Source organism: Folsomia candida, unplaced genomic scaffold (genome assembly GCF_002217175.1).
Source record: "Folsomia candida strain VU population unplaced genomic scaffold, ASM221717v1 Fcan01_Sc039, whole genome shotgun sequence".
In the NCBI taxonomy this organism is placed as follows: domain Eukaryota; kingdom Metazoa; phylum Arthropoda; class Collembola; order Entomobryomorpha; family Isotomidae; genus Folsomia; species Folsomia candida.
In genome coordinates this window covers 591,944-617,242 of record NW_019091231.1, presented here as the reverse complement: position 1 = coordinate 617,242, position 25,299 = coordinate 591,944, and the positions used below count along the sequence as shown (strand labels likewise).

The 25,299-nt window shown below is 38.6% G+C and overlaps 3 protein-coding genes and 1 long non-coding RNA gene across 6 annotated transcripts; all 4 read left to right on the top strand.

The window, feature by feature from the left end:
• Positions 1-1,520: 1,520 nt before the first annotated feature.
• On the top strand, positions 1,521-5,650 carry LOC110861286. The gene is made up of 6 exons (XM_035844551.1): positions 1,521-1,758; positions 1,823-1,930; positions 3,701-4,458; positions 4,528-4,962; positions 5,024-5,142; positions 5,215-5,650. Exons 1-4 carry the CDS (start codon positions 1,521-1,523, stop codon positions 4,939-4,941), a joined length of 1,518 nt encoding a protein of 505 aa, XP_035700444.1. The 3' UTR covers positions 4,942-4,962; positions 5,024-5,142; positions 5,215-5,650.
• A 607-nt stretch (positions 5,651-6,257) lies between these two features.
• LOC110861289 lies at positions 6,258-9,363 on the top strand. 2 transcript variants are annotated; one of them, XR_004833140.1, is made up of 5 exons: positions 6,258-6,473; positions 6,783-7,528; positions 7,817-8,247; positions 8,924-9,042; positions 9,116-9,363. It is a non-coding gene; the product is annotated as an uncharacterized LOC110861289 (long non-coding RNA). The 2 variants fall into 2 exon arrangements; XR_004833139.1 differs by having other exon boundaries at positions 6,783-8,247.
• A 5,975-nt stretch (positions 9,364-15,338) lies between these two features.
• Positions 15,339-19,809, top strand: LOC110861290. 2 transcript variants are annotated; one of them, XM_022110394.2, is made up of 6 exons: positions 15,339-15,464; positions 16,677-17,414; positions 17,756-17,877; positions 17,956-18,197; positions 19,009-19,121; positions 19,202-19,809. In XM_022110394.2, exons 1-6 carry the CDS (start codon positions 15,405-15,407, stop codon positions 19,277-19,279), a joined length of 1,353 nt encoding a protein of 450 aa, XP_021966086.2. In that variant the 5' UTR covers positions 15,339-15,404; the 3' UTR covers positions 19,280-19,809. The 2 variants fall into 2 exon arrangements, with proteins under 2 accessions (XP_021966086.2, XP_035700439.1); XM_035844546.1 differs by having other exon boundaries at positions 17,756-18,197.
• A 2,896-nt stretch (positions 19,810-22,705) lies between these two features.
• On the top strand, positions 22,706-24,571 carry LOC110861279. Its single transcript, XM_022110383.2, has 4 exons — positions 22,706-22,772; positions 23,172-23,288; positions 23,385-23,483; positions 24,110-24,571. Exons 2-4 carry the CDS (start codon positions 23,204-23,206, stop codon positions 24,358-24,360), a joined length of 435 nt encoding a protein of 144 aa, XP_021966075.1. The 5' UTR covers positions 22,706-22,772; positions 23,172-23,203; the 3' UTR covers positions 24,361-24,571.
• Positions 24,572-25,299: the final 728 nt, after the last annotated feature.

Below are 25,299 nucleotides of genomic sequence, written 5' to 3'. Positions count from 1 at the left end.
TTTTTAGCAACTCTCATGAGCTGTAGGGTTGCGATCGCTCATGATATAGACGCCTAATTTGGTGTCCATGATTCCCGGGAACTCAGATCTGATGGATAAATTAAGATAGAGGAGAAAAGACAAAATTTTCGAATTTTGCCAAAGTTCATAGGTTTGACCTTTGATCAGAAAAAATTTAACATGTGATTTCCCATAAGGAATTGGCCAAAAATGACGAAAAATGGCAAAATTCTCACCACCCGCGGGAAGGCTCATATTTTGCACATATATTGGTACCCACTAACCCTTGTTTTTCAGTAGAAAAAAGTTTCAACTTTTGCTTTGATATGCCTAGAAATTGGCAAAAATGTCAGTTTTTGGCAAATTTGGAGCACATGCCAAACGTTTTTGATGGGTCACACCGACCCGAATCACCTATTTTTTGGGTCTACATAATATTCCAGACAGAAATTGGCACATTTCAATACTTTAATTTTTCACCCTCAAAAGTCCTAAGGGGTACCCCTTAGATGTTTGAAACCTTGAAAAAATTGTTGTCGAATTTCGCGGGCAAATGGTGACCAAAATTTGCCTATGGTATCCAGAAGTTGTCTCCAGAGAAATGAGCCAGATGCAGTGCGACCCCGAGCTGGGGGTCATTTGTTTGTCTTTACAAATTTTCCAAAATTTCAACGTTTTGTACAAAGACCGAATCCCGGGCGATCCGTTCAAACGTGATTTTTTTATGTGCCCACATACCTAAGGAATTATTCCAGGAACGGGCTGTCCGAATTTAAAGAATCTGTTGAAACCCCAGGGGTCAAATTAAACTCAATGGGCGTCATCGTTTCTCCCCGATTAAGATTTCTGCCCAGATTTTACACCCTGGAAAAAGCTCAAGATTTTAATGTACGATAGAATCTGGACGCCCAGCAGTAGTGAGGACATAGATCGGATATTTTGCGTACTCCGGCCTCCGCGTACTCCGGCCTCCGGCCGGCCATGCGTACTCCAGCCTCCGCGTACTCCGGCCTCCGGCTGGCCACGCGTACTCCGGCCTCCGCGTACTCCGGCCTCCAGAAAAAGTCGCGTACTCCGGCCTCCGGAGGCCGGAGTACGTACTCCAAGCCCGGAGGACTCCGATCTATGAGTGAGGACCCTTTCGCAATTTCCCGAATGCTGGCCACCTGCCCAGGTTTAGTTAAATTGACGTTGCGTGGTCTCTATTTTGCTAACAACCTCACACAGGTGTGTCCACATATTTACATTAATCATATGTACCACGTGGTGTTGATTAATTTATAACGAAGCGCTAAATTTTAATTTCTTATTTAAATATGTAGATGTCGAATTATTTCGCTCCAAACCTAACCCACCTTGAGATGCATAGAAGCGATGTGAACATGATTTTTGACTGTTTGGATGTTGTCCATCTGCCAAAATTGTCCCACTTCAAGATTCCGGGCCATTTTGAGGATCATATTTGGAAAATGTTTCAAAATTGTCACCGGTCTCATGAAGGGATAACTTCGCTGAAGATAATGCCCCTGCACTCGGATGTCAGGGATGTGCAAGCTATCGCCAATATCGTGAAATGCTTCCCATCCGTGACTGAGTTTGAAATGATATTGAAATGTCTTACCAATAATTTCGAACTGTTAAGAGAAATGTTAAACTCTTTTCGTGATTGGAGGTTGGCGAAGGGTAAGATCGTAATTTACGGGGTTGTGTGTTTGGATGCTTTGACGGCTGTGCTGGAAGGGCTGGCGGGTTGGCGAGGTACTGTTTTTTTCTAAAAACCAATTTAAAATTAAGAACAAATTGCCGAACTCCATTTTAATAGGTTTGCAAAATACGGTCCTTCATTTTAAGGGGGGCTTCAAGCTCGTCTTATCCGACCGAGTGCGAGATGCATTCATTTTATGCGGATCCATTCGACATATTGACATGTGTGAGATTCAAGTGGGTTGTTGAATATTTTGAAGTATATTTCTTGTACCAGGGGTTTTTATTAAATTAGCATTTGTGTTATTAATTAAGATGGATGAGGAGACTCGGAACAGTTTTGGGACATTTGTTGAACAGAAGAGTTTATCAATTTCGTTCACTAGACCCCCTCTTGATGATGGATTTAGCAGGTTCATAAGGGTTCTCAAGGAATTGTGGAAAATCCCCTCCCCCCAATAGTCGCCCCTCAATGGCCTCCCAGTAATAGCCTCCGACCAATAGCCTCCTGAGGAAATTGACCTCCCAGGCCAATCGCCTCCCACCCAATATCCTTCCATGATAAATACACCATTGTTTTTAATACTTAACTTCTCCAAATTTTAATTTTGTCATCATCACTATTTAGTCATCAGCGAGAGAGTGTTACTCATCAATATGTATTCATAGTTTTACCTTACGCATGCAAAAGAGTTTTAAAATCGAAAAAAAATTAAAAGAATAAAAATCGCCAGTTTCTTTTCTTTATTCTGATCACTAATGTGTAAAAGCACACGTGCATATGTATTTGTATTTACCATCATCCAATAATCTTTGCGATTTGAATTCCCTAATTCTACTACAAGTGTTACGATCCTGACAGGATTATATTAAATATATAAAGTATTATCTGTAGTAAAAATACATACAAATTCTCGACACGGATTCCTCCATAATTTTATTTAAGTTTAGCATTATGAAAAATCTTGAAACACGTTTAATTTTTTATCTAAGAACTATTTAATTATCGTTATTTCGTCGCAATCAGAGAGAAACCGCTGGCGTCATCGCAATGTTGGAAAGGTTTTCTCATTTCAGCATAAATATTCGCATATGCATGTATTTAACTACGGTTTGACGTTTGTACGTTTCGACGGCATGACCATATTGGAGATGTACGTACGTATGTAATTATATAGATTCACTCTGTCTCACATTTTTGTTTTACGCGAAGTTTACCGTGATAAGGGTATTATTTGGTTATCAGAACTGATAAGCGATTCGGAATAAATTTATTGGGCATGACACGTATGTATACACTCAGGCTTACTTTGTTCATTGCAAAACGTACTTTAGTTGGTATGAAATTTTTATCACAGCCGAGTCACGTACTTATTTGCATACACTCTATTGGGAAATTTATAAGCACAAAATTTGTAAATATTAATCTTGAATTTAAACGTTACTCACTACGCGGTGTGAGACAAACACAATGCACTCTACAGAAGAAGACGACGTTGTCGGGCAAATGGGGAACATTGACCTTGTCGAAATCCCGGCGTGGACAAAGGCCTTCATGAATCCGCTGGTAAGTCAAAATAACCTGGCCATACTCGCTGAGAGTCGGAAATCGGTGTAAATATGTAGCGCATGATTTCCGAACTAATTTTAATGCTGAGTCCAAGTCCCCAATGGTTTTGACCTCAAACTCGCGTGCGGATGTGGGCAGGTTGTTTGAGTGGATTGTGTTTTTTTGTCTCGTACTCTACTTCCCATTTGTCATGGGTTGTTACCTAACTATGTGGTGGGGGGACCCCAAGGTAAAACCTCTGCCACCAGGATTCGAACCCTGGCCCATTTGGTTCGCAATCGTGCTCTCTAGCCATTAGGCTATCGACTCACAGTCGATTATGTTATAATGCAACTTACAAAAGCAGTTCGTTGAAATAATGTGTTAAAAAAAATTCCCGATACAAGGGTACATGCATATTAACAATTGTTGTGCTTTTCGTTTCAGATTTTGGACAATATTTTCTCCCATCTGGATTTCACCACCTTGAAGAACTCCGTCCGACCGTGTGCCTCGTTTGGGCCGATATCAGCGCCCTTCATCTCGGGCGGCTGGCTTGCCTAAACTTTGCCCACCTTCCGAAAGGCATGAGCTCATTCAACGCCAAACTGGCCGGGAACGTTTGCCTCCCTTTAATGAAGCATTCGAGGGAAAACACCCTTTGCCGTGGATTACAAAATTGTGTGTGCAAACTCGACAAGGATTTCAGGAATCTTGCAATGCCTGAAATATCGAAATTCTTGACCCAACTTGCAATTGAAATTGACGTTAAATATCTACCCAAGAAGGGAAAATTCTGGAGCAATTTCCACTTCCGGAACCGCTTGGACATTATAGTTGAGAAATGGGGGGGAAATGACGAGGTCCTCCGAGCGCCACAGTTTCGAGCCCTGACGAATCTGAGGAAGTTCAGCTCTAAAAGTTATCACAGAAACGTAAATGATTGTGAAGTTCAGAACGGTGCAAATATCATTCTCCAGGAGCTTCTAAACTCTGCCATCAACCTGGAAGAAATCGACATAAACGCAGATTTCTGCCCAAATTTGAGCCCATGTAAAAAGCTAAGGATTTTGATTTACGAAAGTATCTGGAAGCCCAGCATTAGTGTTGATGGTCTCGCAATTTACCGGATGTTGGAGGCCTGTTCAAACTCCTTAGTTCAATTGACCTTGAGTGGTCACTATAAACCTAATAACCTCGCACAGGTACCTGCTAATTCTTAATTTATAGCGTTAATCAATTACTAACCAGTCGCAAATTTCTAAACTTACTAGATTCCCAAATATTCCGCCCCGAACCTCACCCACCTTATTCTCAATGGCAACAACGTGAACCGTTTTCTTGGCTGTCCGGACGTTGCTCATCTCCCAAAACTGGCCCATTTGAAGATCTGCGCGGTACGAGAGGATCTTGTTTGGAAAATGTTTCAAAACTGCAGCCCGTCCCATGAAGGAATAACTTCGTTCGATATAAAATGCCACCACTCTGATGTCGAGGACGTGCAAGGTGCCGCCAAAATCGTGAAGCTTTTCCCCTCCGTGACCGAGTTTAAAATGACACTGATAAGTAGTCTCAGCAATTTTGAACGTCTGAGGGAAATGCTAAACTCTTTTCGTGACTGGAGCTTGGCAAAGGGTGAGGTCGAAATTTACGTGTATTGGTTCCCGAGTGTCTATCGGCCGTGTTAGAAGGGTTGGCGGGTTGGCGAGGTAGGAGTGTATTTGTTTCCATTAAAAATTACGGATTAATCCAAGAATTGTGTTTCTCTAGGTTTGCAAAATACGACCCTTCATTTTAAGGTGGGCAGAATGCCCGAATTATCGGATCGATTGCGAGATGCCCTAATTTCATGCGGTTCGATGCGACATATTTCCATGGCGGGTATTACGGTGCGTTGTTTAGGTTTAAAAGGGGATAATTAGCATAAAGGTTTATTAATCTTCATCTGCTTATTTCTTTAGATGAATGAAGAGACTAAGGGCAATTTAAGGGGATTAATTGCAGAGAAAGGTTTACCAATTTCGCTGTAGGATTTCTCCTTTTGTTGGTGTTTACTTTGATTGTGTAATAATGTTAATTTGGGCCAAGTACTTAGGTATTCTTCGTACGCATTTAGTCTCGACAAGACCTGGTACACAATAGATTGATAAACTGATACATTGATAAGTTGAAATTATCGCCTAGCGGGTTACTTGATAAACTGGATTAATGATATTTCTTTAATTACAAGTAAGAAAGCCAAGTTTGGAATAACGACTCCCACTACCAGCAGCGAGCTTATCCCTGTTTGGCGTGATGTTTGTGCGTCAGAAGAATGAGCAAGATGAACTACGAAATCCTCTTTGTAATAATAATGTGAACAACAAATGGATGATTTCTATTAAATAGCAACACCCCAATTTATTGTCACCAACTTATTTCTTATTAATTAAACAACTATTAATTTTGCACAATGCTGCCGAATTACAACTCTATAATTCTACTTCTACTCGGCAGCTACTCTTAAAACCTACTTACTGTTCAACTACTTAACTGCTACTAAAAACTCCCCTTCTTCTCAAGATCAAGTTCAATGTCACGTTCATGCCGTCTCCTTTCTCTTCCAACTCATCAACCGGCATGTTTAAACAAATGGGGCAAAATGACACATATAAAAACAAGAAAATAAATACATAAACACTCTCATGTTATGCAAAACCAAGAACTTATGCAGACGAATCTAGTTGGAAATGATTTTCTCCAGGTTAAATGATCACAAATTACAATGCATACACAGTATCTAAATCTGGCTTGAGATACATAAGTATGAAAATTACGATATTACATAAATACATAATCATTCAATCATCCTTCATTCGCATATATCTGGGGTTTGTGTAATTGACTGCCCAGGTTGGGTCTAAATAATAAAGGTTTTATCTTTTTTGTTATCTGAACTGATAAGTGATTCTGAATAAATTGATGGACCTGTCACGCAATTGATTCTCTCAGGCTTAAACTTGTTCATGGCTAAGCTTGCTGTAATCAATATTTACCACATTTACAATCTGGTACATTGACCAACCCAATAATTAATTCATATTTCATAATTTAAAACTGCTGTCAAGCGAGGAAAAATCACATTATCTCGACAGACGGACACAACATTGTCGAAAATATGGAGAAGAACGAGGACCTTTGCGAAATCCCGGTGTGGACAAAGGCCCTCATGAATCCGCTGGTAAGTGCAAATTACAAATTATTTAATCGTCCAATTAACTGTAGATTCGCTGAAAAATTTGTATGCATAAGATTGCCCAGAATGGATGACAAAATTTGACCTCCGCTGAGATTAGAGAGTTTATATCAAATCAATAATTGGGTAATTATTTACATCCGTGTGTGTTCATGAAATCGATCGGTTTCACAGATTTGCTGAATTTTTGGTCGCATTACATACATAAATCTTGTTTGTAAAGAGTTGGTCTTTCGTACAAAGATGGGTGCAAAATAGTCCGACTGCGCCCTCATTTACACATTTTTCATTCAGATTTTAAACAGGATTTTCTCCCATCTGAATTTCGCCGACTTGAAGAATTCCGTCCGAATCGTCTGCACCGTTTGGGCCGACCTAAGTGCCTCGCATCTTGGGCGTCTGTGTTGCCTCAGGGTTTCACATAATCACCTGAAAGATATGACCTCATTCAACCCTAAACTGATCAGGAATATTTCCCTCCACCTGAAGACAGACTCGAAGCTAACGGGCAGCTCTGCTGGCGTACTGAATTATCGGTACACCGACGCTGTTACCGTGGTGCCCGAAATACCAAAGCTTTTGACCCACCTTATCATACACTTTGACACAAGAAGTCTACCAAAACTGGGGGAAATGTGGGGCACCTTCATCTTCCGGGACCGGTTGGGCATGCTGGTTGAGAAATGGGGGGTGACGAGGTCCTGGGGGCGCCAGAATTTCGACCCTTCCCAAATCTTAAGGGGCTCACCTTCACAAGTCACGATAACCCCCTTCAAACCGTCATCTCGGGGGGTGCAAGCACCATTCTGCAAGGGCTGCTAAACTCTGCTCCTAACCTGGAAGAGGTAAATATGACGATAGATTTCTACCCGGACTTCACCTCGTGCAAAAACCTCCGGATTTTGACCTTCAACTGTATTGGGCTACACAAAATTACGCTTTCTGACCCTTCCGCTATTTCAAGAATGATGGATACTTGCTCAAATTCTGTAGTTCGGTTAACTTTGAGTGGTTTCTATAAAACTTTGAGCCTTGCACAGGTGTTTGCAAATGTTTAAATGGATCCATGACTCAGAGGTCGACGCCGCCGATCGTACGCCGCCGCGCCGGCGATCGTACGCCGCCGAACGCCGGTAGCATTTTACGCGTCGCCGCAGGCGAAAAATTTGATTTTCTATACCCTTAGCTTTGCGACGCCGCGCCGCGCCGCCGACGCCGCCGAAAAATCACCAAAAACTGGCGCCGCCGCCGCCGAAAATTTGTCGGCGTCGCCCTCTGCCATGACTCGTCCGTTTATAACAAATCGCTACTTTTTATTTTTAATCTAGATTCCAAACTTTAGCGCCCCGAACGTCACCCACCTTACAGTCAAAACGGATGGGGGAATTATGTTTGATTTCTTGGACGTTGCTAGTCTCCCAAAACTTTCCCACTTCTCCATCCAAGGGATAATGTGTGACAACGCTATGTGGAGAATGTATCAAAATTGTCACCGGCCGCATTATGGCATAAGTAAGCTCGAAATCAAGTGCTTTCACTGTGCCGCAGAGGATGTACAAGGTTCCGCCAAAATCGCGACGCTCTTCCCATGTGTTACTGAGTTTGGAAATGCTATGTTATCCGGGAACTTTGGAACATTTGAGGGGAATTTTTAACTCTTTTCGGGAATGGAAGTTGACGAAGGGGGAGATCGAAATCGGAGCGATTAGATGCTTGGACTCCTTAGCGGCTGTGTTGGAGGGAATGGCGGGATGGCGAGGTAATGATGGCCGTCGGTAAAATAAATATGTGGCACAAAAATGGCGATTTTCCGGAACTCATTCCCCTTTCCGTTTGTGAGTATTACTGAAGCATTATCCATATGTTCCCCTCTCGTACAACGTACGCTATGAACAGCCCCCAAATAAAATTTCTGAAAAATGCCCTAATTTTGTTGATATGGGATAAATATTAGCACTGACAAATCCGTTCAAATTTTCAAATATGGATTTCCTAGTATTTATTTTCGTCGGGTCGTAAAGCCGGATTTGAGATACTTATTGCAATTATTAATTTCTTCGATATTTGCGAGTCAGATGGACCTCAAGTAGTTGCAGCATCACATTCAGGTGCAGTATCAGCTTTTTGGAGGTTTTTTTATATTCTTGAAAATTTTGGAACCATACATATTTCCTGGCATATTTTTCAGTCGATATACTGAAAAAAACGTGAAGTTTCTAAACAGTTGAGTAGTTGAGTTTAATGTCGAGTATGATAACGCAACTATCTAGCCGGAATGTATTACATACAATTTTTTTAATCCACATTTTTATCTTTATATCGAGAATGGATGCGAGTCTTCAAACTTGGAAAATCCGAATTATTAATGTTCGGAATGAAATTCGGATTTTTCCATTTCGAAGTATTCGGATTTAACAGCCCTAATAAATATATAGGTTTGCAAAATACGGAACTTCACTTCAATGGGGGCTTGATTCATGCCTTATCGGACCGGGTTCGTGACGCCCTCATTTCATGCGGTTCGATCCGGCATATTTATATGGATCAACTTTGGGTGCGTTACCGTTTCTGTACGTGCATGTTCGTGTGCAGGGGTTGATTAATGTTCATTTGTGGTATTGGTGTAGATGGACGAGAAGATTCGGGACAATTTTAAGGCATTTACAGTACCAAGGAATTTACCTATTTCGCTTTAGGCATCTACAGACCTTACATTGATATTGTTTTAAGCGTAATAATGTAAAATGTAATTATCGTATGTAGAACAAATATAATGCATGTAACGAATAGGTGAAATCAAGAACTTTTATTCTTAATTTTAAATCAAATATTTTGGATAAAGTGTGTGCCCTTCTTGTTGATTTAAACAAAAAAATGCCTGAAAGTGTTTTGCATATTTGTATGTGACACATGGACAAAATTTAGCATTTCTTTCTGCGACCTTTCGTGACTTTGACAAGGTAGAATGGATGCCACCATTGAATTCGGGGTCAAATTGCCAATGAAATTGGTGCACGCAATTTATTTAACAAATTTTAACAAATTTTCTCATTTCGGTAGTATTTATGTTACCAGAGCAGATTTAATTGTAGCGGACAATTTTGAAAATTTCATAAAATTAATTAACATTAGTCATTTTGTTGTTCATCAAAAATTATGAATTTCATTTCTTGAAAGTTTTCGGCTTATTTACAAATAATAATACCAATTAATAATAGGTATGCCACAATACTTTTACACATACATACTTACATACATAAATCTAAAGTTGATCTTATTATTTTCTTGCATTCCCATACATAAAAATTGTTACAATTTCTGATAAAATCCCTGATCATGATGCAAATTCATCACAATCCTTGAAAATAAATTGGCCTACCAAAACCTATGCACATCTTCTGACAAGAATACATACATGTTCACCTTCATTCATGTGACTGATTATGATAGTGAATGAAAATTAATTTCCTATGCTTTGAATGCAAATGAGTGAAAGATGATTCCGTCATTTCAGATGAGTCACTGTGAATGAAAGGATTTTTCACTCTGTCCCTTCAGTTTTCACCATATTATGCTTAATACATGGGGCGAAGTAAGGAATAAACTCAGATGAAGGGAAAAGAAACAAAATGATTAAGTGTGAATTAAATGAAATGAATTTGAGCGGAAATGACTGAAAATTTTCACTCAGAAATCGGGATGACTGAACTTTGAATGAAAAAAATTGAACAGGTTTGCTGACAAGTCATCGATCTCATTTCTCCAAAGTGTGCATGACAGAAGAGTGGCGGGCCAAGTCAGCAAACTCGAAAAACCCCTTCCCACAAAAATAGCACTCCTTACTTCTCACCCGGTCATGAACCCTTCTCACGTGCCTCGTCAGCAGAGACTTGTGCCAAGTTTTGTACTCACATCGGTTACACGACTGAGGTGGCTCCTTCAGTGTCCCGTGCCTCGAAGTCACGTGATATTCTAAACCGGGTGCACTTTTTAGTATCACATGGCAAGAGTTGCATGGGTAGGTGACCTTCTTATGAATTCTCCTAACGTGACTCCAAAGGCTGGACGAATGGAGAAACGTCCTTGGACAGGACTCACAGGTGAGCACGGGCAGCGTGGATTTCTCCTGGTGGGTCGTCTAAGACAAGATTAATCAAGATTAATCAAAAATATCGAAAGTGAAACATTGCATTTTAAATATTTCTTTCCATCTATATTATAAGCTGGAAATGTCTGTCGGCAACAGAAGTGAAAGGAAGTAAGAAAGTCAAGTTTCGAATGGGGCGAAAATTCAAAATTAAATAAATTTAAAAAAAATATCGGATGGTGCTTATCTTGTTTGGTCTGGTCACCCTGGAAAGCTTCTAGTGACACTTAAGACATAATTTTTTTAATTAAATTTATTTTCAATTTTCGCCCCATTTGAAACTTGACTTTCTTTAATTCCATTACGAAATATTTGCTTCCACTTCCATTGCCAACATACATTTCCAGCTTATAATTGTCGCTCGCCCGTCAAGAGACCGGCTTATGCGCTAGTTTACCATATGGTATTTCAAAATATCCGATCCCTTGAAACTCTTCCCACAAGTTGGGCACACATAAGCTTTCTCAATCGTGTGGGCGGCAACTATGTGTCTCCTGAGGTTACCCGAAAGTAATAAACTTCGTGTAGATAGAAATTTGTTATGTCGGAGCGAAATTCGCTGAAGTACTTGAAGTTCTCACCGAACACCATACATTATTTGAAAGCTTAGAAGTTGGACATCAAATCCTAGAAGGTTCTAGAAGCTTATAAATATAGTCAAGAGTAAAATAAAAGTAGCAAGCAGGAGGGCAGAAAAAATCCTTGACCTGAAGTAATTAAAATTAACCAAAATTGATCGTCCTGTACAAGACGATTTACTGCTCAGATTATCAAAATGCTTTTATTTGCACATAGTACAACTCTCCCACCTTCAAGAAAACCATTTATGCAAAACTGGAAATTAAATATAAGCCAAAGTATCACGCTCCGCCTTAAAACGGATCAAATGCAATTAACATGGGAGAGGTAACATGGGAAACGTTCCCAAATTTGCCAAATACAAGACCTATTGAAAAATTTTAGTTCCTATCCTAGAAAAAATATTGTAATCGAAAAACTTCAGACAAAAATTTGAACTTATTTCAACACATGTGGTCAAAAATCTCAAAAAAGGTGACCAAAAACAGTGGCGAAGCACTAATTGTGAGCGCCCAACAAAAACGTCTCCAAATTTGGCGGAAGGGGTGTACGGACCATTGGAAGCAAAACTTAATTAGCTTTAACCTTTGTCCCTTTCTGACCAAAATTTCGCTTTAAAAAATTCATTCGTTGAGTTTATATGTGCATGTGACCAAAGTTGCATTACTTCCGGAACACCCTCTAGTTGGCTGGTCGTGTGGGTAAAAAATGGAGTGGATTTCCCACTGGAATCAAATATTTATAGGAGAGAGATGATTTATGAATTGTCAACTATTTGGTAAATACTCGCACTAACGTAGGAGATATTGGAAGAATGGATTCCTGGGTTTAATGCAGAATCTCTCACACCCTTCCAGTCAGAGTTAACAACGGTCTGATTAAAGTGAAGAATGATGGAATGCGTGGAGAAGGATTTCTTAGAAATTCGACCCAAACATACATAGAATTCTCAACGGTGAGGTGTAAAAATATACTATGTACTTACGGTACCTTTTCTAAATATGCTCATAAATTCTTATAGGGAATGAGTTTAAGCTCCTTCTACATTTGTAGGGTGGATTTATATATTTCGGAACGTGTATATATTACGTCATCATTTTAGTGGGTGGGTGATTTAATCCTTCCTAAATATCTTTACCATGTTAAAATTTCCTATCGCTTAAAGTATATATACGTTGGGTCAGTAGTGGGTGCTTAAATCGAAAATTTTTGATGACGTAATATATGGATGTCCCTTTAAACATTCTGCACCCTTTCAGACTAAAGGCACATATTCACAGTATATTTATAGAGTTTTTGGTACATACATACCGTAAAAACTCAAATAGTAGCCCTTGCTCAAATAGTAGCCGTGCCCAAATAGTAGCCCTGCCTTTTTCCATAATTTTATAAATAGTGACCTTGCTGAAATAGTAGCCGTGCCCAAATAGTAGCCTTATTCTAATTATAGACGTTCGTCAATTTCCAATGTAAATAAATACAACCAGACATCTTCTGGCCAGCTCATTTAAGTAATTAAATCACAATTCAATTTAATTTCAGTTATACAAAATTGAATACGAAATTCGGCTCATTGGAGAAATTATTAAAATTTAGAGCAGGCCTAACCTATAGAATTGTCATCTAATACGAATCTAAGGGAGAATTTGGTGCTGCTATTTAAATTTAATTTGAGTTTGATTCTGGAAACAAAATTACAATAGCTGTTTCCTAATAGTAGCCGTGCGTCTTTTCATAATTTATAAATAGTGACCGTGCCCAAATAGTAGCCTTGCTCAAATAGTAGCCGGATCCCAGCCACCGATTTTTTTAAATAATAGCCCCCGGCCACTATTTGAGTTTTTACGGTATGTACACTTCTCGATGGGACGCATACGGGATCACGACATTGTGAGGATGGGAAACCTTGGTTACCATTATTTCTGAAATTTTATGTATAGACTTTGCATCAACAAGACCAATGTTAAAGTTTTTATCGTAAGAAACTCAGAAATTGGGTGCAAAGCCAAAATTTATTGCCAAAGTAAATTAATAATGAAAAGTAAGTAATTAAAAAAAATGGATTTGATGCTGCACTTACTTATTTATCCTTAATTTAATTGAATTTTTGCACCCGCACCAATATGTACTAGCGGTGTAGCCAGTGGGGCTAGGGGGCTGGTGCCCCCTCAGGACCGTGAAAATAAAAATTGAAATAACGTAAAAATTTAAAAAATAATAATAAAAATCAAATTTTAAGAAGTTTAATTTTAACGTTAACTTTAATTTTAAATTGTAAGAAATTTAAAAATTAAAAATTAGGTTACGAATTAACTTACTTGAAAGTATTAATTATTATCTTAACCTTTCAGGTTACTAACAAAAACCATATCTCAAAATACCTTAAAAATGAGTCCACTCCCATTAAAGTTAGGAAAACCCCATTGCGAGTAAGCCAGCCGCAATTCACCCGCCCTCCTTGATTTACACCTTAGGCTTTGTGAGTCTATTCTACATTTACACATTTCCCTCCTTTATTCCGAAATTTCAATTCTCATTTTAAAAATTTCAAAAGTGTGTGATGTGTTATACGGAATTTTAAAGATTATTAATTCAACTTAATCTTGCAAGATACTGTTAATTGCTTAAGGGTAAGATCTATTTTACATTCCATTCTATATTTTTACAAATTCAAACTCTTAGTTTTGTACGTTTTTTAGTAGATCACAATCTAACCGACGATTCTTTCCTACACCTTCAAAAAGGTAACCTGATCCAGGTCGTCCAAGTCCTTGTTGATCAGATTCTGATTTGGAATGGAAAAAATATGTTACAGTCTAGTTGCCCAAGCGTTATTGGACAAATCATGCAGAATATTTAAATATGTTTCTAGGCTTGTTTCAGTGTTAATAATATCTCGAACATTTTTTTCTACACTGGAATATAATTTTAAGTTACATGTGACAATACTCGTAATTGCATTGTAAAGCTTAATAGTTGTGAAATAATAAACAGCGCACACTTAAATAAATATATATTTTTCAATTTTCACTTTTAAATTATCTGTAGTAAGCCGAGGACTGGACAGAGTATGTATGTAGGTCATATACTCCAAACAGTGTTCACTTTTACTTAGAATCGGGCAGAATAGGATCATATAGAGTAACATCTTACTATAGCGGTGCATCGAAGTCAACCGGATGGATTTGATTTGAATTTCGGCCCGCCTCCAATGTTAATTAAATGGGCACGTGATTTTGGCGCGTAGAAATTCTGTCCGGTTGACTTCGATCCACCGCAATATGTGTCGTTCGCATAATTTGGAGCATGCTACAACTCTGAGCGGAGTAAGTACGCTTAGTCCAGACGAGTTGCTACACGCATTACTCCGGCAGTAGCGGAACTATAAATTTGGGGCTGGTAGGCAAAGGTACGTCGGGGCCCCTGTCCCTGACAGATTTGAAAATACTTCAGAAATTAGGGGCATTTTGTGGTTTTAGGGAGGTAATTTTGCGCCGTCTGTTTAAACGACAAAGGTTTACTTAAAATTATATATTAATAAAACCACAACTTCAAAAACTGAGGGTAGAGCTGGCTGGTAAATATGATTAGTTTGGTCGGCATGAGAGGATATTGAATTTTTATAATAATAAGTACTACAGGTGTAACGATGACGATTACGTTGTCATTTACATAATTACTCGTTGGCAGGCATCTAAATTTAGGCGGCATGATTATGCATGTTAAAGATGATTGTTTGCGGTCTAGACGCTGCCCATTTCGCCAAATTGTCCCATTTGAGGATCAAGGAGATGCTTGCGCGTGAAAACGTTTCCAATTACTTGTAAATTGTGACCTTCACCAAAAAAAGGAATACTTCACGGGACATAAACGGTGGGTATTTTGATGTTTTAGTTTTCATGTTAAACAATAAAATGCAAATTTTTAGAACCACCAAAGGATTTCTTGCTTGTTTGATAATCTTTGATACGATGTGCGTAGTTTCTATGGATAATCCGCATTTGAGCTTTATGCGAAGTTAACCGATGATAAGGGTATTTGTTTAGTTATCAGTTGTGATAAGCGGTTCCATATGACACGTATGCACTCAGGCTTAAATGATTTGCTTCGGAGCAAATTTCAATTATAGTTGCACCAACTTACAATTCAGAAGAAAAGTTGATCAGCGTAAAAGTTTGTTCACTAAAAAAATGGAAGGAGCGGACCTTTTCGAACTTCCCGTGTGGACAAAGACCCTCCTGAATCCGCTGGTAATTGGGAAATATTTAGTTTACCAAGCAGCTGCCGTTTGCTAGATTAGATATTCTTGTTGTCTAATATTGACACACTTATAGAGAGTTATAAAGTGACACTCACGAGTCGTGAGTCACGATACACGTTGCATATTATTTCATATGTTTTTACAACCTCGTTAATACGTTTGACTTGTTACTTTTGTCTAGATATTGACAGGCTGTGTGAATTTTAATCCATTGGTTGACGTTAGGCAAAATATTTAATGCTGTTTAATGTCTTTAAAAATATGTAACTAAAAGTGTAAGATGTGAGGAAGTTGAGAATTTGCATTGTAGGTAAAATTCAAAGAAATATTATGTATGTAATGCATATGTGTGTATGATGGATGACACGAGAAACTTGCTCGACTCGCTATGCAGCAGTTTCATACTCTCACTATGTTTCACCCACCAATGCAGACAATATAAATGTAGTAACTTTGTTCATGAAAAGCGAAGAGAAAGATGCATGCATGCATATTAGTTATGCGACAGTCAATTCTCGGAAAGACTGAAATAACTGCGACTCAGGTCACGTAAGCAACTTGCTTTCGCGTCCGACCTTCCGTATATAAACGGTCATGGTCCACCACCAAAAACAGGGTCCAAAAACCTATGTGCTAAAGCAAACGCTGTTATGCACAAGCGTGTTTAATTAAATCTCACGTTACCTCAAATGAGAAGAAACGGAGAAAATAAATCTACACGTATCAATTTACCTCATAAATAATTATAAATACCAAAGTATCAATTTGCCCAAATAATAATAAGAATTGCATGCATTAAATATGTGTATGTAGTATGCAAAAAGTGTAAATAAATCAGTAATCGTTACATTATTATAAATATTAACCTTTTCGTTGCCAATTTAATTATTTACATAAAATCAATTGCCACAATTAAAAATAACATAAAATCACTTATCATAATTTCTCATGAACCTAAACATATGCTAAAACTTGAAATAATGGGCAATTCTTACCAAGCCCACGAACAAAACTTCACTTCCATTCCCCCCGAATGGAGAAATATGTAGTTAATTTTTCAAATTTTTCCTGGAACTTTTGGACTAATTGCAAAAACTGTATAAAACATATTTCGTTAAAATATATATTTTTATAATTCCATTACGCGGATAATAAAAAAATCATCATATTTTTTTAACATACTTATTTGACCATGTTTTAGATTTTGGACAATATTTTCTCCCACCTGGATTTCACCACTTTGAAGAACTCCGTCCGCCCCGTGTGCACCGTTTGGGCAGACCTCAGCGCCTCGCATCTCGGGCGGCTAGGTCGCCTCCGGTTGTCCCACATTCCCAAACGCATGAACTCATTCCACCCAAAACTGGCCAATTGTATTTCCCTCCGCTGTTTTGAGGGACCCTGCTGTTCTAAACCCGGAAATTATGCATGCACCCTAGATAACGACCCTGTTACCGTAAACCCTGAAATATCAAAATTTTTGACCAAACTTGTCATAAAAATCGAAGAAATAGTGCTACCCAAACTGGGAGAAGGGTGGAACACGTTCAAGTTCCGAAATCGATTGGGCATCCTGGTTGAAAAATGGGGAGATGACGAGGCCCCACAATTTCGATCCTACCCTAATCTTAAGACACTCGTCTGTATCATTCGTAGCCCTTGGAGAAAAGGTTGCCACGTGGGGGTTGGTGCAAGTACGATCGTGCAAGGGCTGCTCAATTCTGCCCCCAATCTGGCAGAGGTCAAGACGAGAATAAATTTCTATCCAGATTTCACCCTCTGTAAAAAGCTGAAGATTTTGAAGTATGAATTTGACAGAATGCGAATTTATCCAGACCCTCCTGCAGTTTCAAAAATGCTGAACACGTGCTCAAATTCTTTAGTTCGGTTGACCTTGGATGGTTTCCAGGGTGCTGATAAAACCAATAAACTCGCACAGGTGTTTGTGTGTGTGCATAATCCATTACTTGCAGGGCTGCCAAATTCGAAGATTTCGAATTGTTCGAGTTCATAAAAATTTTAAAAAGAGTTTTCGGCCATCCATGTATTACGTCATAAAAAAGCTCTACACTTCAACACCCACCCACTCAACATGACCATTAAGGGATGGGGAATTTTAACATGGGAAAGATAAGAAGACTTATGCATAAACCACCCACCCATTACAATGATTGAAATGTATTTAGACGTTCCTTTTTCGAATTCGAAGTATCCGTATTTGACAGCCCTAAATACTAACATGTTCATCAATTTTTGACAATTGACTAATTTCTTATCTAGATTTCCAACTACTTTGCCCCGAACCTTACCCACCTTACGATTGTTTACAGTGAGGTAAACTTTCTTCTTAGCTGTCTGGATGTTGCTCATCTCCCAAAACTGACCCATTTCGCGATCAAGGGGTACAATGAGAACCATATTTGGGAAATGTTTCAAAATTTTAATTTACGTCATACTGGGGTAACTTGTCTTACAATTAGTATCGTGTGCGCTTACGTTGATACCAGGGACGTACAAGCTGCCGCCAAAATTGTGCATCTCTATCCATCCGTGACCAAGTTTAAAATGTCGGTTGGACATGGTGCAAGGAATTTCGAACACTTGAAGGAAATGCTGAACTCTTTTGGAGAGTGGAACTTATCGATGGGGAAGATCGTAATGTCGTCTTTCATGCGTGCGGAGCATGTAGCGGCAGTGTTGGAAGGGATGGCGGGTTGGCGAGGTAAGGGATTTTGTTTCCGTTAAGATGGACTGTTACATATGATTAATTCCCGCGCGTCTCGATCCACCCCAAGTGTCGGGCTGTTAAAAAGGTTGAACTTTTTAAAGTAATAAACTCTCCAAACGAATGTAAATAAGTATAGCGTCAGAGCGATTCCAGCTTCCTTTAACGTTTCTCCGTATTTGACCTCGTCCTAACGGTCATGAGGTAAAAAACATTAACGTCCTTGAAATCGCAGTCAAATATTTCCTTTAAATTGACAACCTAAATGACAATCATGTGTTTTCTGACCTCTGACCTCGTCGTCCAGGTCATGAACTAAAAAATACTGATATCGTTGAATTCCCGGTGAAATTTTTTTTAAATGACACCCCACATGAAAATTAAGGTTAAATTTAATTTTGGACCAAACCCCCTGGCTCGGTGAGGTGTGGTCCTATTGACCCTATTTAAAAACCAAAAATTAGAAACACGATGTCGAAAACGGGGTTTGATTATGTTGACTCGTTCTGAAGATATCCTGCTTACGGACGGAGAGACGGACGGACAAAACGATCAAGACGAAAAAAAAACGAAAACGATTTTTTTCGTCAATTTGTTCAAAACAAAACGATTAAGTAGCTGACGCTACTTAATAACACCTTAATTTGCTTGCAAATTACCGGCGAAATACTAATTTTAGCTTGATCATAAGACGAAGACAAGGCGCATGAGGCGGTATGAGATGTGCGAGAATGGCTCATTTTAAAAATGACGGACAAATTTGCGAATTGTGATTTTGGGGTGTATGCGTAAATATGTAAATATTTAGGTTTGCAGAATACGACACTTCACTTTAGGAAAGGCTTGGTGATGTTTGACCGAGCGAGAAACGCGCTCCTATCGTGCGGATCAATTCGACACATTTATGTCCACGGCGCTAAGGTATTTTAATTCTTCGTCGAACAATTCCTATTTGTCACGTGGTTTATTAAATTTAATATTCTTCTGACGCATTAATTTAGATGGTTCAGGAGGATCGGGAAGATTTGAGGGAATTAATTGCCCAGAGGAATTTGCCAATTTCTCTCATTTCACGTTAATTCGAGGAGTAACATCTGGCCTAGAATTTTTTGTACGGCGAGTAAATGATGTCGATTATTTGATAAAGTGGCAAACTTCCAAGTCGTAATTGTTACTATGTATTTTCAAATTTCAAATTTCATTTAATTAATATGCAAATAGTACAGTCTTATCAGTAATGATACCATTTTTAGAAGTAAGCCCATCGAATTATGTGGGCTGACTTAACGGCTGACTTAACTGTAACGACTTCTTACGACTTTTACGAAATTCATGCGTAACTTGACCTTGGTCCACTGAGTTTTAGATTAAGCAGCATAATTTAGCATTAAGAATGTAAAAATGTCGTAAATTTTCATTTGAAAAGGGTGACATTATGTTTTAGATTGTATTAAAATTAAGTTTGTCAGATGTGATAATTTGACCAGAGAAATTTTTGCTTCGAGATTTACTTGCCGTCTTCCTGCCCTAAGTTTTTAGTAACTATCATAAATATGTGTGTAACTATTGTAGCTTGATGAATTTAATTAATAAATCAAGTTTAATTGTCAAGCCTAGGAATATTTTTTTTAATGGAAGCATAATGAGAAATAATAAACTCGACACACTCTTAAAAAACTGGTTTTAAATTGTTACCGACTGAAGTTACATACGACTTGGGGGACCCACCAACACGGTAATAACGTATATTATGTATGACTTCTTACTGAACCTTCAGAATTAACATGAAATACAAAACCTGCCGATCTGATTATTCGTCTCCTCGACTTGATTTTTTTAAATTCATAATTTTCCACGTTTCACCTGATTTTAGTTTGAAATAAAAAAGCTGTCAGTGCTAATCAGCCACATGTATTTAGGCCATTCGTTCTTATGGAATTTTTGAAGGCTTTACTATCAATTGATTTTGAACCAGGTAATAATTCTGTGGTAATGAGAAACTTGCCACCATAACCAAACTATAACCAATGCGGAAGAAATTTTTTTACTTAAATCAATACAATTTGGACCGCTTACCTACATACATATGTACATATGTGACCTCGCAACATTTTTAACATTGTGCATAAAAATTTAGCCATTCCAATTCGAGTTACCGATGAGATGAGTTGAAGTGAGATAGACCTCGTCTCATCTCATTACCAGGTGAGATGAGATGAAAACTAAATGAGTTAGTTAAACCCGTAACTCGTCTCACCTCATCTCATCTCATGTTCAGATGAGATTGAATGAGATGGCTCGTTTAACGCTTTGTACGCTATATAATAGCTAAAATTCTTACAGATCTTATACATAAACTAATGATCTTGTTGGAGTTCCTCTTTGGCTTCCAACCGTGCACGACGTATCTCTCTCTCTCTCTGCAACTGGATTCTCTCTCTTCCATCTGGGTCACGGGTGTGCCAGGGCAAGTGAAGTGTGTCCCAGGGTTTTCGCCATGTGAGCCTCGTCCACTCACACCCAGGTTGGTCAGTGTTTGGTATGTCGGGGTGGTGACCTTGGGGGGTGGTTGGTGGAAGAGTGAGGACGGGGTCGTGCATGGCGGTGGGAAGGTAATCGGGACTACGGGGTTCCCATGACCCGGTTGGACTGTGAGGAGTGAAGGGGCAAGTGGGTAGTGTCGCTCGGCAATGGTCATAATGCATCACCGTGAAGGGGACACGTAACCCGAGCCCGAAAGCGCGATAAGGTTACTTCGTGGTCCGTGGATGCCCCGCCCAACAACCTTCACTCCTTTTGCTTCCGCCGTCGCGACGCCGTCCTCATCTGGATATCATCATTATCTCATCGGATCTGCCTATGATCGCTATCATTCATTTGTCCTGCCTTAGAGCCGAATGGACCCCTCGGCCATATTCCCAGAGGTGATAGTGGTTTTCATAGCTCTCCACCATAGCTAGGTTTTCCCACTATTCCTCTGGCTACCCTACTCTATTATACATTTACATTTCTAACTCTGTACATAATTTCCATATAGCGTTCCAAAATAAACTCATTGATTGATTGAACTAATGATATTGTTGAAGCGTAAGGTGAATATATGTTAATTGTTTCAGTGTAAAGTAAATATGTGTAAATGATTCATGCTTAGGCATACAAAATATTTATTTGACTATTGAATAACTAAGAAAATGAGTACGTGACTAAAGTTAGAGAAGCTTCTAAAACAAGCAAGCACCATCATCAACAACCTTTTTCCCCGCAGCAAGGACGCGGAGAAGTCAGTCAACACTGGGAAGTCAACGCTGGAACATTGAACAGTGACTAGGCTCGTTCACGCACTTGTCAGTCAGGCAATAATTCTGAAATAGTTTGTAGCGAACTGATAGGTCTAGAGTAATTGTTTTATGAGTATTTGTACGGTTTTAAGCGAATTAAGAAAAGTATTTTAAGATATCCGGTCGGCCTTTTGCTTCTAGCTCAAATTCAGAGGTTTACATATATCCATTGGGGATCAGTTCAGCGGATAGTTGCCACAAGCGGCGTGTCAACGGATTGTACACTGAGTTTAGATAGGCAGTTAGGGATATTCTTGAGTACCTTTGGATATATCGCCATTCCACAGTAGATACATAACGGTGAAGGGCCTTACAACCCCTACGTATCACCACCCAAAATAAAACTCCATGTGGGGACTTTGATGCTAACAACGTAATAGAGAGCTATTACGAGGAATCACCGGATAGTTTCAACGGAAATTAATTTCCTTGGAGCATCACCCCCCACAGTTGTGACACGTTATTCTTAGTGAGGCAAATACCTAACAACGAAAAAAATTACTAAGTATGCATTTGACCCACCCCAAAAACGTGACCATCTGCGATATTTCAGTCATTTCTCAAACGATTTTTTTAATATGTAATACTAACCTAAACATGCTCTCAGGTAAAACTAAAAATTTGAACAAACAATACCCATAAAGATGACTCATATTTAGTAATGAATTGACATCAACTCACTAAAACTCATCTCATCCCACAACTTTTAATCCGCCTGATGTGACTTCTCATCTTATTTGTGGGCCATCTCATTTCATCTCATCCTAACTTGAGATGAGATGAACTAATCTCACCGGCAACCCTAACCCCAATCCATCACTTCAACCATTCGCATACTTACATGCTTTATCTCTTGGAATTATCCAATCCCAAATACGCATTTAATTTATGTATCAAGCCAATCTGCTGGATTGTCCAGAACTAAATTGATAACACCAGGACGTTCAAAGCATGCCTTTCAACAAATATGTGATGCAGGCGAACTCAGAAAAACCGAGAAATTGTTACATAATTGGGTTATCCGTGGTTCCACAAACTTGGGAAATTTGTTTATTCCGAAGTATTATCACCCACATACAATGCAAATTTACTCCGTACTTCCCAGGTCAGAGAGGAGAGTAAAAATGAGTGATTGCTGGTTGATAAAAAGCATTCTTGATCCGCTATAAAAGCGACCCACGTAATCTTTAACCTTAGTCGGAATCGAGTCATTTCTGTTTCAAGGCACAAATTTGTACACTCTTAAAAATAACGTAGTCCTTTTAAAAGCAAGAACAAGTTTCAAGTCTGTATTAAATAAAAGATATAAAATCCAGAGTAACGTTTTCTTTATTAATAAATAGTAAAGTTTACGATAAAAACTCTAAATAAAAATAAGTAAAATATAGTCAACCGTTGTGCAAAAGTTTTGCAACGGGTGGATAACTTTTTTTTTGCAAAACGTTGGATAACTTTTTCCCTTTGATTTTTTCGTCCTCTTTATCGCTCAACATTGAGTAACCTTTGGGTTATTATTTTATTTAGAGTGTGGATTTTGTATAAATACTTTACTTAATATAGAATTCAAACTGAATTTATTTTTAGAAGGTGAACATTATTTTTAAGAGTGTGCTTAATTTCATTCCTTATATTGTACAAATTCTTAAACCTTACTTCGCATAAAAAATGCAATTCTCCACTATTCTTGCCGCGATTTTGTCCTGCATTTGCCTCGCTGCTGCCGGCGTTGTGAACGTTACACGGTGCGAAGGTACACACATCTTAATTAAATTAAGAATAAAATTATGTACAATTTTTAAATTACACATATATATCTATAAAAATATTTAATTGTGTATCTCACAAGGTTTTGGAACACCTATCCAGACGCGAATCAGTGACTGTGAAGGGTACTGTCGATTTCAGCCGGGCCAAGTGTACAATGCGGAACAAGATTTTATGCCAAGTATGATTCTTTTAAAGATATTTTCTACACTCTGAAATGTCATGTTATGCTGAGGAAAATGTGATAGAAGTCATGTAAGTATACACTCCGTAGGGCCGGTCTAGGAATGGGAATAACTTCCTTGCACTATTATGTCACTGACAATGAGCAGGTGTGAGGTGGTTATCGTCGATTTTGACGCAGTCAATTGAAAAATTTGATACTTTCATGTAAAAAATTGTGGTCAGATAAATATGTTCATTTTTTTAAATTACCACGTCACCTGTCTTTCGAACACGTGTTTTTAACTGATCTTCCCTGGTGACAGAACGTCTCCTAATTCATTACTCAAAAATAGAGCACTATTTATAAATAGTATCTCCGCGGGTGGCGAGTTGTCTCACAATTATTTGTAGTGTGTATATACTTTTTTTTTATAAATTATGGATTTTATTTTTATTTTATTTTTAAAATTTTTTTTCCATTTCTAAATTTTTCCCTGAACACGCCACAAATTTAGTGCGAAAGCTTGGAGTAAATCCGCGTTAAAACGATAATTTTATAGGATTAGTCTAAATAATTAAATTAAATAATAATTACATTTTTAAATGATTAAATAATACTTTTTTTGTCCCCAAATTTATCAGGCGGTGCTACACCCTCGTTGACTTTGATGGTGGAAATTTGCCTGCAGAGTGGGGGTGGCGTTTGTATGCAAATTATTGATGCACCCCTCCCCAACTCGTCCGTCCAGCCGGGCTTCCTTTACACCGCCAAGTACTCCGTCGTCCCGAATGATGTCCTGTCCAATAGAACGGTGGAGATGAGGGCGTACATTTCCCATACGGGAACTACCCGGGTAGATGTGTGCGTTTATTGTGATGTGGATGTTTTGTAAAAAAAACAATATTTTATGTCGCTGCACCGAGAATAAATAATATTGTATTGAGAAGAAAAAAATGTATAAAATTCTGAACCATTTCATCTTGTTCCTACCATCAATCCGGGAAATACCTGGGTGTTTATTGTGATGTGGACGTCTTGTGAAAAAATGACAAAAAATATTTTATGTTGTTACTTGTACCCGAAATAAATATGTAATATTGAAATGAGGAAAAAAAGTTTAAAATTCTGAACTAGATATTTCTTATTTCGCATGGGAACATATGTAATTCTTGGAAAGTTCAGTTATCAAATTTTAATTATTTAGTCAATGCAATTTATGTATTTCTGTCAACATAATGGTGTCTTTCCAGCACGAATAAATTCTTTATCTACCTGAACAATGCATAGATAATGCTGAATTGGATCCTTACATGCACCTCATTTCGTAAAATTTTAGATAAAAATTTTGTGTATGCTTCACTAAAAAATAAGTAATTTAAAAAAGCATGCATATTATTGAAGCCAATTAAATTGTAAACTTATCATAAGCCCTTACGTCTTTTTAGAAATAATGCGACTCACTGCTTAATTATGGAGATATTTCGAAAAATGTGCATTCGCGAGGTTTAAGCGGTCAAAGCGGAGGAGAAGCGGAGGTTTAAGAGTGTACATCGCAGAGGTCGACGCCGCCGACGCCGGTAGTATTTTAGGCGCCGCCGACGAAAAATTTGGTTTCCTATACCTTCAACATTGGGACGCCGCGCCGCGCCGCCGACGCCGCTGAAAAATCACCAAAAACTGGCGCCGCCGCCGCCGAAAATTTGTCGGCGTCGACCTCTGGTACATCGTAAGTTTCTTTTGAAATGACAAACGAGGCAATTAATTTCATTTGACAAAGAGACCCAGGTCTGCTCTCCCGTGACCACGACAACTCGTACAAATTCCCATGAAT

Excerpts from the sequence above, each read along its gene's own strand:
- LOC110861290 (XM_035844546.1), top strand. The coding sequence starts at position 15,405 with ATGGAAGGAGCGGACCTTTTCGAACTTCCCGTGTGGACAAAGACCCTC. Across the intron at positions 18,198-19,008 it reads AGGGATGGCGGGTTGGCGAG|GTTTGCAGAATACGACACTT; the intron begins GTAAGGGATTTT and ends GTAAATATTTAG. Across the intron at positions 19,122-19,201 it reads TTTATGTCCACGGCGCTAAG|ATGGTTCAGGAGGATCGGGA; the intron begins GTATTTTAATTC and ends GCATTAATTTAG.
- LOC110861279 (XM_022110383.2), top strand. The coding sequence starts at position 23,204 with ATGCAATTCTCCACTATTCTTGCCGCGATTTTGTCCTGCATTTGCCTC. Across the intron at positions 23,289-23,384 it reads GAACGTTACACGGTGCGAAG|GTTTTGGAACACCTATCCAG; the intron begins GTACACACATCT and ends GTATCTCACAAG. Across the intron at positions 23,484-24,109 it reads GGAACAAGATTTTATGCCAA|GCGGTGCTACACCCTCGTTG; the intron begins GTATGATTCTTT and ends CAAATTTATCAG.
- LOC110861286 (XM_035844551.1), top strand. The coding sequence starts at position 1,521 with ATGCCCCTGCACTCGGATGTCAGGGATGTGCAAGCTATCGCCAATATC. Across the intron at positions 1,931-3,700 it reads CATTCGACATATTGACATGT|ATTTTGGACAATATTTTCTC; the intron begins GTGAGATTCAAG and ends TTTTCGTTTCAG. Across the intron at positions 4,459-4,527 it reads AACCTAATAACCTCGCACAG|ATTCCCAAATATTCCGCCCC; the intron begins GTACCTGCTAAT and ends TAAACTTACTAG.